Consider the following 17,747-nt stretch of genomic DNA (forward strand, 5'->3'; position numbering starts at 1 on the left):
CTTTGCTCTTGTCCGTTCCTCAAATGGGCTTCTCACCCCACACCAGCAATGGTTCAGTCCTTGAAGACTCAGTGCCTTCTTTTTATAACAACTATTCCTTCAAACTTCCTTTTCTACCCTGAAATTTGAGGGTAATATGTCTACCAACAGGCATAATTTAAAATAAATAAATAAATATAATACCCTAATTACAATATGAAGGAAAAAAGAAAGTGATTTCTAATAAAATAATATGATGGCAATATGTAAATTTTTGGATGTCACCACACCAGAGAACAGAATGCCTGATTAGGTGGCATCTTACTTGTAAGGAATAGTTTGGAGTGATGAAGAGTAAGGTTGACTATTAGAATTTTGTCAACCCTTGATATTTGATGTGGAAATAGTTGGTGCATTAATGTGGCAAATATGAATTGCCATGAATAAGAGAGTTTGCTAATGCAACTGATCCAAGCCTCCCAACTCCAGAACTCAAACACAAATGGAACAGTTTGTCTGAGACATGATTTCCCAAAATGGTGAAGAGTTCTTGGCAGAGTGCCAAACAAAGCAACATCCAGTTGTTTCTCAATCTGAACAAAAGATGCATTCTTGGAGATTTCAGTTTATATTCTAACTGCAAAAAATATGTGGTTCTTTTATATCAAGGAGGCAGGCTTAGATACTCATGTCTGGATTTTCTCTCTTGTTCAGACTGAGCTGAGCATGGTCAGACACTTGCCACCCCCTGGAACCCCCCGACCAGCAGAGTATCCCCACACTTTGCCAAACACTCTCTCCATACACTTCCCATGCACCTCAGCCAGAGACCACCACTCTTGACCTTAGGGGTCAGAGGCCATCTCACCCATGGCCTGGTTTCTCTTGCTATCCAGATGGGTACTTCTGAACTCCTCCTCTCAGGCCTCTCATGTATCTTCCCCGCTTGGGCTGCACCTCTTGGGTACTGACAGGCATCCCCAAACTCATTGTTCAAAACAGAGTTTGTGTTTTTGCTCCCAAGTCCAACTCACCATCTGTGTCCCCTTTGCTCTCACCCTCCACCCCATCACCACCACCAGCCAGCCAGCCAGTGTCCTCAAGGGCTGGAGTGGTGCCTGGTGTGTACAGGCACCGTTTTTTTTGTTGTTGTTGTTGTTTTTTTGCGGTGCTGGGGATCGAACCCAGGGCCTTGTGCTTGCAAGGCGAGCACTCTACCAACTGAGCTATCTCCCCAGCCCCAGGCACCGTTTTTGTTGTTATTGTTTTGGTTTGTTTTTTTACTGTGATTGAACCCAGAACACTTTACCATTGAGCTACATCCCAGTTCTTTTTATTTTTTTATTTTGAGACAGTTCTCACTAAGTTTCTTAGGGCCTCACTAAGTTGCTGAAGCTGGCCTCTAACTTGCAATCCTCCAGCCTCAGCCTCCTGAGTTGCTGGGATTACAGGCATGTACCTCTAGTCACTAGTTAATTTTGTTTTAAATGAGTGAATGACAACATTGACCCATGATTGGGTTTGGAGATACTTGGTTTATGAGAGGTTGTGTCAGTTCCTGGGTCTTGTGTGTTGGGGTCGGGTTTTATTTTTCAGGAGGCTGTATTATATCATTCATCCCTCTGTCAACCCCCCACTGTACTCCCCACCCCAGGGTCTCACACAGTGCTTTCTTTGCACATGGGACAGGTAAAGGACAGCTGCTGTTTTCATTGTTATCTGCCAGGGATGGGAGTGGGTCTTGGGAGGCCCTCTCAGCCTCTCCATCTGGTATCTGTCTTCAGGCCCCTTGGATCTGGGTGGCCCCTGTTGCTTGCTCAGAGGGCAGACAAAGGGGGCCAGGATAATAAAAATGGGGTCCTGCAACCAGGCCCATGGGTGCCTCTTCCCCCAAGTCAGTCTTGTGTCACCAAGACAATAAGAGCAAACGCTCGAAGATTCAGTGTGCCAGATTCGCTCGCTCCCCCCAAAACCCTGTGAGGAACGGCTCGCAGCTGTACTTACTTCACAGGTGAGGAAACTGACACACGATTTCAAGGTCATACCACTGGAGCCAGGATTTGGGGATTTTCCGAAGAGCTTTCTATTATTGATTTCTACTTTAGTTCCATTGTGATCAGAGAACACACTCTATAGAACTTGAATCCTTTTAAAATTACTGAGACTTGTTTTACGTCTCAGCAAATGGTCTGTCCTGGTGGAGGTTCTATGTGTATTCTCCTGTTGGTGGGTAAATGTCAGTGAGGGCCAGTGGTCGATGGCATTATTCAAGGCTTCTGGGTGCTTACTGCTTTCCTGTCTGCTTTTCTACTTGTCCTATCAGTGACTGAGAGGAGAGTGTTGGAATCTCCACCTGTAATTGGAGAAATTATCTATTTCTCTTTTCAGTTCTATCCATTTTTCTTCATAAGTTTTGAAGCTCTGAAATTAGGTACATAAATGTTTAGGATTGCTATGTCCTCTTGATGAATTGATGCTTTGTCATTATATCATGTCTCTTCTTATTCCTGGTATTATTCCTCTTTCTGAAGGTAACTTTACATGCTGGGCATGGTGGCACATGCCTATAATCCTAGCAACTCAGAGATTGAAGCAGGAGGATTGCAAGTTCAAGGCCAGCCTGGGCAACTTAAGACAACTAAAAACAAAACAAAACAAAATCCTCAAAATTAAAATAAGTAAATAACCCAAATAAAAAATTGAATTAAAATTTAAAAATGAATGGGACCATAACTCAGTGACAGAGCACCCCTGGATTCAGTCTCCAGTAACATGAAGTCAAATTTGTTCAATGTTAATAAGGGTACTCCAGTCTTCTGATGCTTAGTGTTTACGTGATATGTCTTTTTCCTATCCTTTTGTTCTCAACCTGCTTGTATCATTATATTTAAATGTGTTTCTGTAAACAGCACATACATTGTGTTTCTGTATGTAAACAGCACATACATTGTCCTTCAGTGTTTGTGGGGATTGGTCCTGGGACCCTCCGCAAATACCAAAAATTCATGATGCTCAAGTCTACTATATAAAAATGGTGTAACATTTGTATATAACTTTTATACATCCTCTCATATACTTAAAAAAATTTTTTTGTAGTTGTAGATGGACAGCATGCCTTTATTCTATTTATTTATTTCTATGTGGTACTAAGGATCCAACCCAATGCCTCCTACGTGCTAGGCAAGTGCTCTGCCACTGAGCTACAATCCCAGCCCAACTTTAAATCATTTTTATATTGTATAGGGAATAATGACAAGAAAAAATATGCACATACTCAGTACAGTTTTTTTTCCCAAAAATATTTTCCATCTGTGGTTGGTTGAATCTGCAGATGTAGAACCCACAGATACAGAAGATTGACTGTTCTTAGGCCTTGAAAGGGGGGTTGGCAAACTTTTGCCGTATTGTGTCAGATAGTATTTTTTAATTTTGGCAGTCAAATGATCTTTGTCATAACCACTCAACTCTGCCATTGGAGTACGAAAGCAGCCATAGGTAAAATATAAATGAATGAATGAATGTGACTGTGTTCCAGTAAAACTTTATAGATATTGCTGGGCATGTGGTGCACACCTGTTAATTCCAGTGACTTGGGAGGTAGAGGCAAGAGGACTGCATTCAAGGTCAACCTTGGAATTTAGCAAGACCCTGGCTAAAAAAATAATTAAAAATTAAAATTATTAATTAATAATTAATTTAAAAGGACCGGAGGTGTAACTCAGTGGTGGAGTGTCCCTGGGTTCAATATCCAGTACCACAATAAGTAAATAAATAAAAATAAATAACTATAGCTTCAGACACTAAAATTTGAATATTATATAAATTAGGTGTCAGAAAGTATTACTTGTCCTTTTTTTTTTTTTTCTTAGTTATTTAAAAATGTGAAAATCATTCTTAGTTTGTGGGCTGTACAGAAACAGCAGTGGGCCAGGATTAACCTGTGGGCAGTGGTGCATACCTGTAATTCCAGCTACTGTGGAGGCTGAGGCAGGAGGCCAACCTTGAACTTAGTGAGGCCCTTGTCTGAAAATAAAAAGTAAAAATAAAAAGGGCTGGGAATGTAGCTCAGTAGTAGAGCACCCCTGGTTTCAGCCTCCAGTATTGCAAAATAATTGCCAGCTTATTATTTGTCCCATTTGTTCTGTGTTCCCTTTTCCCTCATTTCCTGCCCTTTTTAAAATTTATTGAGATCTTTAGAATTCTGTTTATTTTCACCATTGACTTGTCAAATAAATATACTTCTTTTATTTTTTTTAGTGATTGCCCTAGGTTTACAATATGCATCTTTAATTTATTAAAAAATGTTTTCAAACTGGGCACAGTGTTGCATGCTTATAATCCCAGCAACTTGGGAGGCTGAGGGAGGAGGATCACAAGTTCAAAGTCAGCCTCAGCAACTGAGTGAAGCCCTGAGCAACTTAGCAAATCCCTGTCTCAAAATAAAAAATAAAAAGGCAGGGCATGTGACTCAGTGGTTAAGCTCCTCGGTTCAATCCTCAGTACCAAAAAAAAAAAAAAAAAAAAAAAAGCAAGTAACATACCATTTCACATAAGATGTAAGACCCTTGCAACAGTATATATTCATTTCATCCCCCATCTTCTGGCTTGTATCATTTATATTACTTCTGCATGTCTTATGAACCCCACACTATACTAGGGGCATGTATGTGTGTGTTTTAAATAGTAAGCGTCTTTTTAAAAAGTTTTTAGGGCTTGTAGGTATAGCTCACTGGAAGAGCATCTGCCTAGAATGCATGAGACCTTGGATTTCATCCCCAGCACCACAAAAAAAAGGAAAAAAAATCCAATGGGGAATATGCCTTTTATATTTACTCTCCTATCTACCATTTCTTGTATTTTTCATTCCTTCTTATGCATCCACATGCCCATCCAGTGTTATTTTACTTTTACTTGAAGAACTTTTAACATTTCTGAAAGTGCAGGTCTGCTGGTAATTAACTCTCGCAGCTGAAGGATGTTTTTATTGGATTTGGAATTCTAGGTTGACAGTTTTGTTTTGATGTTTCTTTCAGCATGCTGTTGCCTTGTCTTTTGACTTGAATATTTTCTGACAAGAAGTCTCTTGAGGCTATTATCTTTACTTCTTTTTTACTTCTTTATGTGTAATGTGCTCTACATTTCTCTCTCTCTCTCTCTCTCTCCTCTCTCTCTCTCCTCTCTCTCTCTCTCTCTCTCTCTCCTCTATTCTGGCAGCTTTTAAGCTTTTTTCTTTATTGCTGGTTTTCTGCCATTAATTACAATGTGCCCTGGTGTGTTTTATATATAAATGTGTTTATACAACTAGGGGTTTATTGAACTTCTTGGCTCTGAAAGATTATAGTTTTTGTCAAACTTGAAAAATTTTTAACCATTACTTCTTCAAAGTTTTTTTCTGTCACCCTTTTCTCTCCTCTCTGGGCTGCCAGTCACATCTATGTGGACACTTGAGGCCACTGAGGCTCTCTGCTCACTTGTAGTCATTTTCCTCTCTACTTTGTTTTGGGTGGATTCTACTGCTATCTTTCATTTCCCTGATCTTTTCTGTTACAGTGTCTAATCTTCGTAACCCCTTCCAGCAAAATTTTCCTTTCAGATATCATGTATTTCATCCCTAGAAGTTCCCTTTGCCTCTTTTTCATATCTTCCATTTCTCCCCTCATTGTGTTCATGTTTTTTATATTCTTGAGCATTCTGGGTGTATTTATAATAGCTATTTTAATGTCCTTATCTGCCTTTTTCATCATCTCTGAGCATTCTGAATCTATTTCAGTTGAGTGATTTTTCTTTTGGTTTTGAGTCACATTTTCCTGCACCTTTATATATCTGATCATTTTTAAAAAATAGATAACAGACATCGTGAATTTTACATTGTTTACATTACCCAGTCTTGTATAGCTCAGTGATGGAGTGTATATCTAGCACCACAAAAACAAACAAAAACATCAAAAGAGTCTTGGACTTTTTCTGGCAATTAAATTACTTGTGAATTTTGATCCTTCCAGGTCTATACTGAAGCTCTTTTAGGATAGGTCTTTAGGGCTCATATAACCCTGTTTCCAATATGGTGCATTTTGTGTTCTCTACTGAATATCTCACATATTCAATGAGATCTTTACTCTGGCTGGAAGGAGTTCAAGCAATTTCCAGCCCTGTGGGAACTCTGGGAATCATTTTCCCCTTGAAATTTGTTCTTGTCTGACCCCACAGAGTTTCATCCCATGCACTTACAGACTGATATTCAGCCACAGACTCAAGGGGACCCCAGGTCTTTGGATCTTTCTCTCTGTGCAGTTCCCTGCTCTTAAGTATTCTGTCTCACAAATTCCAGCCACCTTGCTCCCCCACCCCCATCTCCACAACTCTGCAGGATTGCTGGACCATTTGGGTTTCCCTTCTAGGTGCTGCAGCGTATAAATTAAATCCACTGGGCGGCCTACATGATGATTTCTCACTTCATTTCTCTTTTCTCAGGGATCGCAGCCCTGAGATGCCTTTTGTTCTCTGTCATCATTTCCTATATTCTGTACAGTTTTCTAGTTGTTTATGGTGAGAGAGTATTTCTAGACAGTCTTACTCTCTTATACCTGGATATAGAAGTCTCTGGAATCAATATTTAAACCCAGCGAGTCTGGCTTCAAAATCCACACTCCTGGGCTGGGGATATAGCTCAGTTGGTAGAGTGCTTGCCTCGCATGCACAAGGCCCTGGGTTCAATCCCCAGCATCCCCGCCCAAAAAAGCAATCCACACTCCTAACCTGTCCACTAGTCAGCAGTCAGCCTGTTGAATGTCGGGGTCACTGTTGGGGTGGGAGGTACCACTAATGGAGCACATGGTCACAGGTCAAAGTGGCAGGAATGGCTCCAGCCTGCAGCTCATCCCTCCCACCCCTCAGGTGGGCCTTCACCTTGATCATCATCTCCTCCTACACGGCCAACCTGGCCGCCTTCCTCACCGTGCAGCGCATGGAGGTGCCTGTGGAGTCAGCTGATGACCTGGCAGATCAGACCAACATTGAGTACGGCACCATACACGCTGGCTCCACCATGACCTTCTTCCAGGTGGGGCCACTCGGAACCTCCGGGCTTGGTGTTGGGGTCTCTGCCCTGCATAGCATCTCTGAGTGGAGCTGGGCAGGACCTCCTGGATCAAAGGGACTGATGATCAGTGACAGTCGGGGGGGCACACTCGCGACAAAAGGGGAACAAAGGACACACTCGCGCTCTCTGGGGAGTGCTGCTGTCTGGCGAGGGACCTGGAATGGGGATGAGGAGGCAGATGTGGGATCTAATGTTGAATCAGTGCCATACAGTAGAGGACAAGCAGGGTCAAAGAGCTGCTAGAAGAGTCGGAACTGGAAACGTCATCCAACAGAGAGGAAAGAGGGCCCTGAAAGTGGGAAGAGCTTGTCCCTATGTATTCGGGGTGAAAGAAAAGAAAAGAAAAAAAAAACCTCCTGGCAAGGAGGTTTGCGTTAGAGACTCAAAGACCTCAGAGGCCAGGGAGAGCACTTAGTTTGGACCCTGCCCATAGGCAGAGGGGAGAAAGGGGTGACAGTTTAGAGTTGGACATTTCCCTTGGGTCAGGTTGGGGTAGACAAGTGGTCTGGGGGAGGCTGAAGCTGGGTGGGGCCACTGGCTGGAGGATTAGGGGACAGGAGACAGGAGTGGTTCTGGAAGGTTGCTGAGCCATGAGGGCTGAGGCAGCCTGTGAGGCACTGGGATGATTTGGACCTGGCCTTGGACAATTTGTCTGGTCTCTATCTTCTCTTTGACTCTTTCTGTCTTCATCTCATCTCCCCACTCTCTCAGATTGAGGGAGACATCCTGGAGGGCAGGGTACAGGGCTTGAGAAAGGAGGGGAGTAGAGAGACCCTCACCCATCTCCCCCTTGTGCTTCCTCTGCCCAGAATTCCCGGTACCAGACGTACCAGCGTATGTGGAACTACATGCAGTCCAAGCAGCCCAGCGTGTTCGTCAAGAGCACAGAAGAGGGCATCGCCCGCGTCCTCAACTCCCGCTATGCCTTCCTGCTTGAGTCCACCATGAATGAATACCACCGCCGCCTCAACTGCAACCTCACCCAGATCGGGGGCCTCCTCGACACCAAGGGCTACGGCATCGGCATGCCGCTGGGTATGGCTGCAGCAAGGGTGTGGAATGGAGCAAGGGCCCTTTGTGTCTGCAACCAAGATATGTGTGCAGGCCTGGGACGGGGGCCAGGGCCCCCTGAAGCTGGCTGAGAGTTCTGCGTGTACTCTTCTGGCTGTGTGGCTTTGGGCAGGTGTCATCACCTTCCTGTGCCTCTGCACCCTCAGCCTGCAAAGAAGGGCCCAGGAACAATCAGGTCTAGCCTCCAAGGGCTGATGAGAGACTCCAGTGAGGTTTTGCTATACAACTCAGTACATGAGGGCTGTGAGGCTTGCTGCCTTTCCTCATTGGCCTAAGGGGCCCTTGAAGGAGAAGATTTTATTTGCTTCACATTCTCTGCACCAAAGCCTACAGTTTGGCTCAGGCAGGTGCTCAGAAGATGAAATATGGATGGATGGATGGATGGATGGATGGATGGAAGAAAGGAAGGAAGGAAGGTAGGTTTGTAAGTAAATGGAAGGAAGGAAGGAAGGATAGATAGATGGCTGGATAGGGGAGGGAGGAAGAAAGAATGGGGGAGGGAGGGAGGATGAACCTTCCAGGGGGACTTATTGTGCCAATTTATTCTTCAGTTCAGGACATGCTTTTCCAGGACTCAGTGCTGGAACCCTACCACTGATTTGTCTCCAAATGTTGCCATTTTGGCTTTTAAAATCATGTGTAAGCTGATGTGCATACATTAGTTACCTGTAACTGCACAGAAATTACCCAATTCTAAGCATTTTTGCAGAAGAGTTGGTGCTGTGCCAGAGAAGCAGTGTAGCCTGGTGCCTTGGGGACAGGCTTTAGTGTTACACCAACCTGGGTTTAGATCCCACTGTCCACCCTATTTTAGTACATGACCCAAGGCAAGAGCATCACCTCATTCAGAAATACCTGCTTCAGGTGGTAATGTCTGCTTCACAGGGTCACTGCGAGGCTTGGATAAAATTCTGCAAACCTAGGATCTGGTACATAGTAGGTGCCTAATAAACATTAATTACCTCTATTCACCATATCCCTACTTCCTGGCATGTGATAGATGTTCTATGAGTATCTTAGTAAATGAAGGAGCGCATACAGAACAGGACATATGGGGTGTTTGAGGTCCAAGGAAGGCTCAAGGAGAGTACACGAGGGTGAGGAGAGGGTGCTGCAGAGGGGAGGGGAGGATGGGGATCCATTCACTCAGCTGATTGGTCTGGTGCCCTCACAGGGGCCAGACCCTGTGCTAGATGCTGGGAAACAGAAGATGCCAAGCACCCCAGTCCCTCCTAACTTCCACTAGGGCAGTAGGCAGCAGAGACCATAAACATGTAATCACTGTGTCATATGACATTAGGTGGTGACAAGTGTCCTAGCTGAAAATTGAGGGGAAGAGACTGACGGGGAGGGGTTCTTGGTTCCATTTTAAGTAAAGTGGTCAGAATAGACCCTGAGGAGCCAGCATGTGAGCAGAGACCTGAGTGAAGTGAGGGAAGGAACTTTCCAGGCAGAGTCAAAGGTCCTAAGGTGGGACTTTGCTAGGCACCTTTGGAACTTGCCAGGAGGCTACCGTGGCTGGGTCTGAGAGAACCCTGGGCAGGGGTACCTGAAAGTGACTGAGAACGCGCTCTGTAGGCAAAGGGAGGGACCTTGTTGGAGCAGCAGTGGGGCAAGCCACGGAAGAGGGTTCAGCAAGAGAGGTCCGATCGACTGCTCCCAAAACTCACTCCTGGCTGCCGTGTTGGGAAGAATCTGGGCAGGTGTGGGTGGAGGCCACAGGGAAGACCCTGAGCAGCATCAGGGACTGAAGGAGGCCAGGGTGAGGAGACACTTGGGGTTGGGGGCAGGCAGAGCCCCAGGGCCTTGCCAGCTAGTCCCTTCTCATGTGCCCCGCCCAGGCTCCCCATTTCGGGATGAGATCACGCTGGCCATCCTGCAGCTCCAGGAGAACAACCGACTAGAGATCCTGAAGCGCAAGTGGTGGGAGGGAGGCCGGTGCCCCAAGGAGGAGGACCATCGAGCTAAAGGTCAGCCACCCCTCTGTGCGGCATGTCCGTCCTGCGGACCTCCTCGCAGCCCCATACCCACATGGCCCCCCACCCTGTGGCTCTCCCCCAACCCCCAGGTCTGGGCATGGAGAACATTGGTGGCATTTTCGTCGTGCTCATCTGTGGCCTCATCATTGCTGTCTTCGTGGCGGTCATGGAATTCATCTGGTCTACGAGGAGGTCAGCAGAGTCTGAGGAGGTGAGGAAGTGGGGCATGAAGCATGGGACCCCGAGGCTGGGGCCTGGGAAGGCTGTGGCATTGGAAGCCACCTGGTGGGTGGTGGGGAGCTGGAGAAGGGGCAGGAGGAATGTAGCAGGTGAGGAGGGACCTGGAGAGACTCCTGGGGTTAGGGAGGTCCCAGGAGAGGTGAGAGAGCAGGCAAGGAGACAGAGTGGCCAGAGGTAATAAGGACAGAAGGAAGAGAGCCCAGAAAGAGATAAAGATGCAGGGAAAGAAGGCAAGGGGGAGAAAAGTGGGGGAGCCACAGAGGCCATAAAGCAAGAAAAACTTAGAGGAGAGACAAGGCGTGAGAATGCAGGCTTGCTGACCAGTCTCACACTGCAGTCAGGATCTTTACTTCCAGAGGCCCTGGGTGCTGCTGCGTGACACCTCTACTGTTCCAGACCCATTCTTGTTCCCACATCCCAAACTGTTAGTCCCTCCTTTCCCTTGCTCTGCCAGCCTCCAGATCCTCCTCCACTCCTCACTCCCAGCCGCTGATCTTACAGGCACTCCCCAGAGCTTCAACCCTGAATCCAGCCCCCGACTTTCTCTACTCCTCTGAAGGCAGCCTCCACCTATGCCCAGATCACCCCCTTGCCTTCCCAAGAACACCCTCCAGTGCAAGGCAAGCACTACCGAGTCTCTCTATCCCCAGGCCTTTCCTCCTGCATTGCCTAGTCAGCGTCTTCTCTTTATTGGATCAGCAGTCAGCATACAAATGTGCCGTCACTCCTCCCATCTTAACGAAGTCCTGTCTTGACCCCACTTCTCCTTCCAGCCACCACCAGATCTCTGTCCTTTCCTGTTCAGCCTTAAGAGGGTTGCATCTCCCTCCTCTTTCCAACTTCTCTCTACCTATTCACTCTTGGGCCCAGATTCTGTCCCTGCATCTCCACTCTTGTCATGAGTGACTTCCTCACCTGAATCCGGTGCCTGTCTCAGGCCTCATCTGCCTGGGGCAGCAGCAGGCTTCAGCACAGCCCACTCTTCCTCAGCACCCTTTCCTCTCTGCTGGTCCCTTGTTTTCCTCCTACCTCTCAGGCCATTCTCCTAAGCTGCTTTGTTGGGTTCGTTTCTCCCCAGCCTTTGTTGGGGGATCCCAGGGCTTGGTCCTCAGCTGCTTCTCCTCTCTAATTTTCTCCATGTCCTTGGAGGTCCCAGGAATAACTCTTAAAACTTTCCGTGTGCTGATGATTTCTATACTAGTTATCCATTGCCACCATAATACCTCTATAGGTTAAAACAGAAAACTTCTATCAACTTGCAGTTTCTGGGGCCAAGAATCAGGCAAGAGCTTAGTGGGGTGGTTCTACCACCTGGGTCTTTGGTGAGGTCACAGTCTTGAAGTTGGCCAGGGCTGCTGGGGTCTGAAGGCTTGATGGGGGCTGCAGGGTCCACTTCCAAGATGCTCACTGTCTCAAATATATCCATGATTTTCATTTATGGAGAGGACTGAGTGAAAACAGATAGACCAGTGCCACCAAAAGGAGATTCTTAGCCAAGAGCAGTGATCCATGCCTGTAATCTGAGGGACTAGGGAGGCCGAAGCAGAAGAATCACAAGTTGGGGACCAGTCTCATCAAAAGGGGTGGGGATATAGCTCGGTAGCAAAGTGTCCCTGGGTTCAATCCCCAAAACTGAGAGAGGGAGGGGAGAAGAGAAAAGAGAGAAGAGAGAAGATTGTTATGTTTCCTGAGAAGAGAGGCAGGAATCACACAGGGCCATAGGGAAAGCACCAGATTTGGTCAGGAAGTAGAAGCCACCGGGAGGGGAAAGACTAGGCCCTCACTTCTCCTGCAGTTCCCTTGGACAAGGCAAGGCAGGCAGGCAGAGTATATAGTTTAGGACCGGCTACTTTGAATAATGTCAGTGGATTCTGGACTACAGGGGCTGTCTCTAGTTGTCTTGTACCTGGCCTGGAATGATTTAGGCAGGGTAAATATTGGTGGTGTATGAAATTAGGTAAAAGGGGTGAGTTGGGGTATGAATAGACTCAATATTTCTTGCTGTGCATCTGATAAGCAGAGGAGTCCTTTGCTATCTAAGATTTGGCTAGTTGTGGGAGAGTTAGTCCCTCCCCAGCCTGTAAGATTTTGAAGATGTCAAAACATCCTAAGACATAAGGGGAAAAAAAAAAAAAAAAAAAAAACAACCCAATGAATATAGTCAGTGGCAGTTGGCAGGATGCCTTAGTTTCTTGAACGATGACCTCTCCATGTCCTCATGCCATGGCAGCTGACATTCCCCAAGGCAGGTGATCCAAGAGAGGGCAAGGAGGGAAAATGTCAGATGACCAATTCTGTTGGTCACACAGACCAACCCTAATACAGTTTCAGAGAGGATTACATGAGGACATGACTTGGGGAGGTAGAATCTTAGAGATTGCCTCCCTTAACCCCCAGGCGTGTATTTCCCTGCGCCCAGAGTTTGTAAATTCAGCTCCATACCTGACATCTCCACATGGACATCTGATTATATATGCATAAGGTTATGTGCCCACCACTGAGTTCCTGAACACCCACCAGGCAATGCCAGCCTTCCAGTTGTTCAGGCCAAAAGTACATGAAGCTGTTAACTCCTTGCTCTCTTTTACCATCTCAGCAAATCCCTTTGTCTCCGCTGCTGTCACAATATACCCAGAATCCAGCCCTCTCACACCACTTTGGTCTAGCTGACACCACCTCCTGCCTGGGTTATTGCAGTAGCCTTCTAAATGGGTTCCCTGCTCTTGCCCTTGGCCTCCCTGAAGCCCACTCTTTAACAAAGCTCAAGTGATTCTATAAAAACCCATCAGTGGGCTGGGGAGATAGTTCAGCTGGTAGAGTGCTTGCCTCGAAAGCACAAGGCCCTGAGTTCGATCCCCAGTACCGCAAAAAAAAAAAAAAAAAAAAAAAAAAAAAAAAAAAAATCAGTCCTCTGCTCAAACTTGGGGGTCAGATGGCAAAAGCCTTCCAATGGCCAACAGGCCTTAGGGAGCTGGCCTGTTCTTCACCTCCTCCCTCTCTTCCCCTTGCATGCCCCATTCCAGCCACTCTGACCTATGTCACTCCCCAGCCACACTACCTACCTCTCCTCCCTACTTAACTTTTCTACAAAGCACTCATCACCATCTAACATATTTGTTATTTTCTCTCTGCCTACTTGACTGTAACCTCCATGAGGACTGGGACTTCTGTTTTATTCTCTGCTGTGTCCAGGACAGTGACTGGCACACAGCGGCACTCAGTTAACATGGCTTGCCCTGTCAATAAAAGATGGGAAACAGGAGGAGGGAAGGACTAGGGGCCATCAGAAATACTAGAGACGAGACGAATGACAGGAGCCTAAATAGGAGGTGAAGGGCAGGCTCAGGGATAAACCCAAGGAAGATGGGAGATGTGAGAGAGGAAGAGACTAAACAGGAAACGAAGGACCAGGTGAAGAGAATGGGAAGTGAAGACGAAAGAAAGAGCTGTAGAAAAGACTGGGGGCGCCGAGAGAATGCTGAGGATGTACATATGGGAAAGGAGAAGAGGAGTAGGGATACGCGGGAGAAGTGGGCTGGGGATGTTGAAACCAGGGGAAGGATGGTGAGGAGCACTCTGGAGGGTGACCGCCCTGCGCTGTCCCCAGGTGTCGGTGTGCCAGGAGATGCTGCAGGAGCTGCGCCACGCCGTTTCTTGCCGCAAGACGTCGCGTTCCCGCCGGCGCCGACGCCCAGGCGGCCCGAGCCGGGCCCTGCTGTCGCTGCGCGCGGTCCGTGAGATGCGGCTCAGCAACGGCAAGCTCTACTCGGCCGGCGCGGGTGGGGATGCGGGCGGCGCGCACGGAGGCCCGCAGCGCCTCCTGGACGACCCGGGGCCCCCAGGCGGGCCCCGACCCCTGGCCCCCACACCCTGCACGCACGTGCGTGTCTGCCAGGAGTGCAGGCGCATCCAGGCGCTGCGGGCCTCAGGGGCCGGAGCGACGTCGCGTAGCCTGGGCGCCCCCACTGAGGCCACCAGTCCTCCACGGCCGCGGCCGGGCCCCGCCGGACCCCGAGATCTGGCCGAGCACGAGTGACCACGGGCGGGGCCGGGCGGGTGCCCAGACTGATCGCAGGGACGGGCTTGCCCCAGGCCCCCGCCGCTCCCGCTTCCGCCGCGGGAGGGATACAGGACTTGGGGCCCGATGCTCCCGACGCCGCGATTTTGCCTTCGGTTCCCTGTGAAGTCCGAGGCCGGGCTCCGGAGCCGGCCTGCGCCCCCTAGTGGACTCGCGAGGGGGCGCCACAGACTCCCGCACTCCGCCCCCCGCGGCGGGGAAGAGGAGCGCAGGAACCGAGGACTCCAGGGGCCTGGGACTGCGGGGGGCCATTCCCGGAGGCAGAAAACAGTTGGGACTGCTCAGGCGCCCCAAGACTTGAAGTTGCCCTCCAACACTTCTGGAAGTGGGGAAGGCCTCTGGACAGATGGGTGTCCCCTGGCGCCCCTCCGCTCTTCTCTTTCTCTCTTTTTTTGGGGGAGAAACCTCGGAATTTCTATGAGACCCCCCCAGGGAGGGGGTCAGTTGGGCCCCCATCCCTACCCCTTGCCACATCTCAGTCCCTGTTGGAATAAAAAAAAGAACAAAACCCCAAAACTGGGGATACCCGGCTCTCATTTCCTGGGAGTGGGAAGACATTGGAGGCTTGGGTCCCTGGAAGTCTGCTGAGAATCACAGCCTCGATGGTCACTTACACACTCTCCACCCTTGGCCCTGCCTGCATCCAGCAGGTCAGCCCAGGTCCCAGCAACTGGTTCCTCTCCACTGACCTTCTCTCAGGACAGAGGGAGGCTGCGACAGAGACCCTGAGACAGATGGAGAGATGCAGGGATCTGGAGAGGCGGAGACACGGGAAGCAGAAGACAGAGAAAGAAACCAGATGGGGCTTGGAGAGGGGAGGGCCAATGAGCTGTTCTCTGTGTGAATCCTTGGGGTGGCACCTATGGTGGCGAGTGTGTGCCCAGGCCAGAGTGATTCGGCGACTTTGTGATCATGTGCGTGTGTACTTTACTGAGGCCGTCTCTTTCTGTCCGTGACCGACCCCGTGTTTCTGCTGAACATGTACCTCTCCAGCCCAGAAGAGGGGAGCGAGGAATCCCGGAGGCGGGGCGGTTGCTGAAGGGCTGGTTGAGCAGGGAGAAGGGTGGGTCTGCCTCCTGTCCCCGCCCTCCTCCGCCCCGCTGGAGGTTTCTGTGGAAACTGCAGCTGAAAAAGGACGAGTGAAGGTCAAACAGCAAGAGCCAAAACGAGGCCGAGCAGAAAGGGGAGAGTTGAAGGGGCGGGGAGAGAAAGAGACGAGGCAGGGGTGGAACAGAGACCATGAGGGGGGTGAGTAGGAGAGAGGGGCGAGGAAGGGAGAGGACAGAGGGACAGAGGCTGTGATGGAGGAGAGAGAGGTGGGGCAGAGGAGGGAATTCAGAGATGAGATGGGGAGTTGGGTGAAAGACAGGAAGTCATATAAAACTAACTGGAGACCGGAGGGGACCAGAGCGGTGAGGAAAACCAGACAGAGGGTCCAAGAGCGCGAGACGGCAGAGCCTGGACGCGCCCGTTCGGCTGCCGCGCGAGCTCGGGAGCTGTCCGTTCAGCACCCGGCCGCCAGCCTGGCATACAGCAGCGCCCACGCTCGCATCCAGGGTCCGCCTGTCTTCCGTAGTAGTCCCCCTACCGGCACACAGTCCCCTCACGCCGAGCGCACAGTGCCCCCAAGTCTCCGCTGGGCCCCTTCTGAGTCTCAGACACTTGCTGTATGTGTGCCCTTCAGGGCCAGCACCAACATTTCCCTGTTCCCTCCACATCTTCTACAGACTCTAATCAATGTCTCTGCCCTTGGGTTGGATTCTGTCGAGGGGACTAGAATATGATTGCAGACATTTCCGGTCTCTTCCCTCACTATCCTATATGGCTGGTCTCCTCTGGGGGGTCTCCCCATTTCTGAGCCCTCCTCTCCCACCAAGTTTCTGCTCTGAGACTCTCCCCATCTTTATCGCTGTGTCTTCATTTAGTCAAATCTATCTCTGCCTGGCTCAGTCGCCCTGTCTCTCTGTCACCTTCACTGAGTATTTCTGTTGCTGTTTTCTCATCTCTGCCTTTGCAGATCTCTATGTTTCAGTCTGTCTGTCTGTATCAGTCTCGCTCTGGCTCTGGATAGTGTCTGTTTCTCCTCTTATGTCTCTCCTTCCATTTCTCATGCCGAGCTTCCCTGTCCCTCTCCATCCGGGTGACCTTCCTAAGTCTTCCCTCCCCCTACTTCCGCAGAGCCTGGCGCTGGGAGCACGATGCACAGTCATCAGTCTGGCCAGGCTCGTGTCTGAGAATGAAGTGTGTGAGGGGGGACCTGAGCCTGTGTCTGGGGTAGGCTGGGGGGTGGTGAGCCACCCCCAGCCCAGCTGGAGGGCAGGAGAGTGTAGATCTCCTGGGATCTAGTTCTCCATCACCTTCCCAGGCTTCCCTGTCTCCCCAGTCCTATCCTTACATGGTCTAGGCCTGGACCTCCAGGCCAAGATGACAAGAGAGGGAAGGGATGAATGTGGACAAACAAGTTCTCCTTCTCTGGGGAAGGAGTAGAGTTGGGGAGGGGGTGTCTGGTAGCAATGCACCTGGGTTGAAAGATGTGGCTCCTCCCTGCTCCTAGTCTCCACGGCAACAGCCTGGTCTGCTGGCCCAGCCTCCTTTAGCTGCAGAGTCAGTCTCCCTGTTACCATGGCAACAAGGGACAGCAGGAGGGACTGGGGACAGGTCAGAGAAAAGGATTGGGATGAGTCTCTGACTGCTGGGGGAAGCCTCCTTACCTCCTTCTCTGGCCCTGTCTCAACCTGTCCAAGGTCATCTTTCTGAGGCTCTGACTCTGTCTCTCCCTGTCTCTGTCTCTTACTCTGACCTTCAACCTTTTATACATTTCCCTGACCAGGTCCTTAACCTTCACCCATCCCCACACTCCAAGCTCACTCCTTGTCCCTTGCCTGTGTCCCTAATATCTCCACTTCAGAAATGGGAGGGATATCCATTCTTAGAAAGCTACAAGGTCAGGTGTTTCTCTCTCCACACCCCCTGCTTCTATCCCCAGGGAGAGTCTAGGGTGTTCCTCTTGGAGCAAAGTGGTGTTGGGAGTGGGAGTGGGAGGTTATGACTCCTCAAGTCCCATGGGGTGGCTGATGGGTGTTGCATGTGTGTGGCAGGCCTGGGGTGTGGGTGTCGGCTGTGTGTCTGTGTGTGTGCACACACTTTCTGTGATGGGGGTGTGGCATGTGGGCAGGAGTGTTAGGCTGTGTTTGGAGGTGTCACAAAGGTATACATGATGGTACTGTAATACGTGATATGTGAGAAGTGTGTGGGATGGTGTTGTGTGACTGTTGTGCTGCATGTGAGTGTATGCATCTTT

At 49.4% G+C, this 17,747-nt stretch overlaps 1 protein-coding gene and 1 non-coding gene across 4 annotated transcripts in view; both read left to right on the top strand.

Moving 5' to 3' along the window:
- The window catches only part of Grik5 (glutamate ionotropic receptor kainate type subunit 5), a 56,037-nt gene extending 41,084 nt beyond the window's left edge, over nt 1-14,953 (top strand). For all 3 annotated transcript variants that reach the window (XM_047529419.1, XM_047529420.1, XM_047529418.1), the window contains exons 16-20: nt 6,874-7,039; nt 7,888-8,113; nt 9,991-10,119; nt 10,218-10,339; nt 13,976-14,953. In XM_047529419.1, the coding sequence (XP_047385375.1) occupies nt 6,874-7,039; nt 7,888-8,113; nt 9,991-10,119; nt 10,218-10,339; nt 13,976-14,404 (1,072 nt within the window). In that variant the 3' untranslated portion in view covers nt 14,405-14,953. The remainder of the gene's footprint in view (nt 1-6,873; nt 7,040-7,887; nt 8,114-9,990; nt 10,120-10,217; nt 10,340-13,975) is intronic.
- On the top strand, nt 6,636-6,708 carry Trnaa-cgc (transfer RNA alanine (anticodon CGC)). The gene has a single exon. It is a non-coding gene; the product is annotated as a tRNA-Ala (tRNA).
- Nucleotides 14,954-17,747: the final 2,794 nt, after the last annotated feature.

The sequence above is a fragment of the Sciurus carolinensis genome, chromosome 16, assembly GCF_902686445.1.
Source record: "Sciurus carolinensis chromosome 16, mSciCar1.2, whole genome shotgun sequence".
Classification (NCBI taxonomy): Eukaryota; Metazoa; Chordata; class Mammalia; order Rodentia; family Sciuridae; genus Sciurus; species Sciurus carolinensis.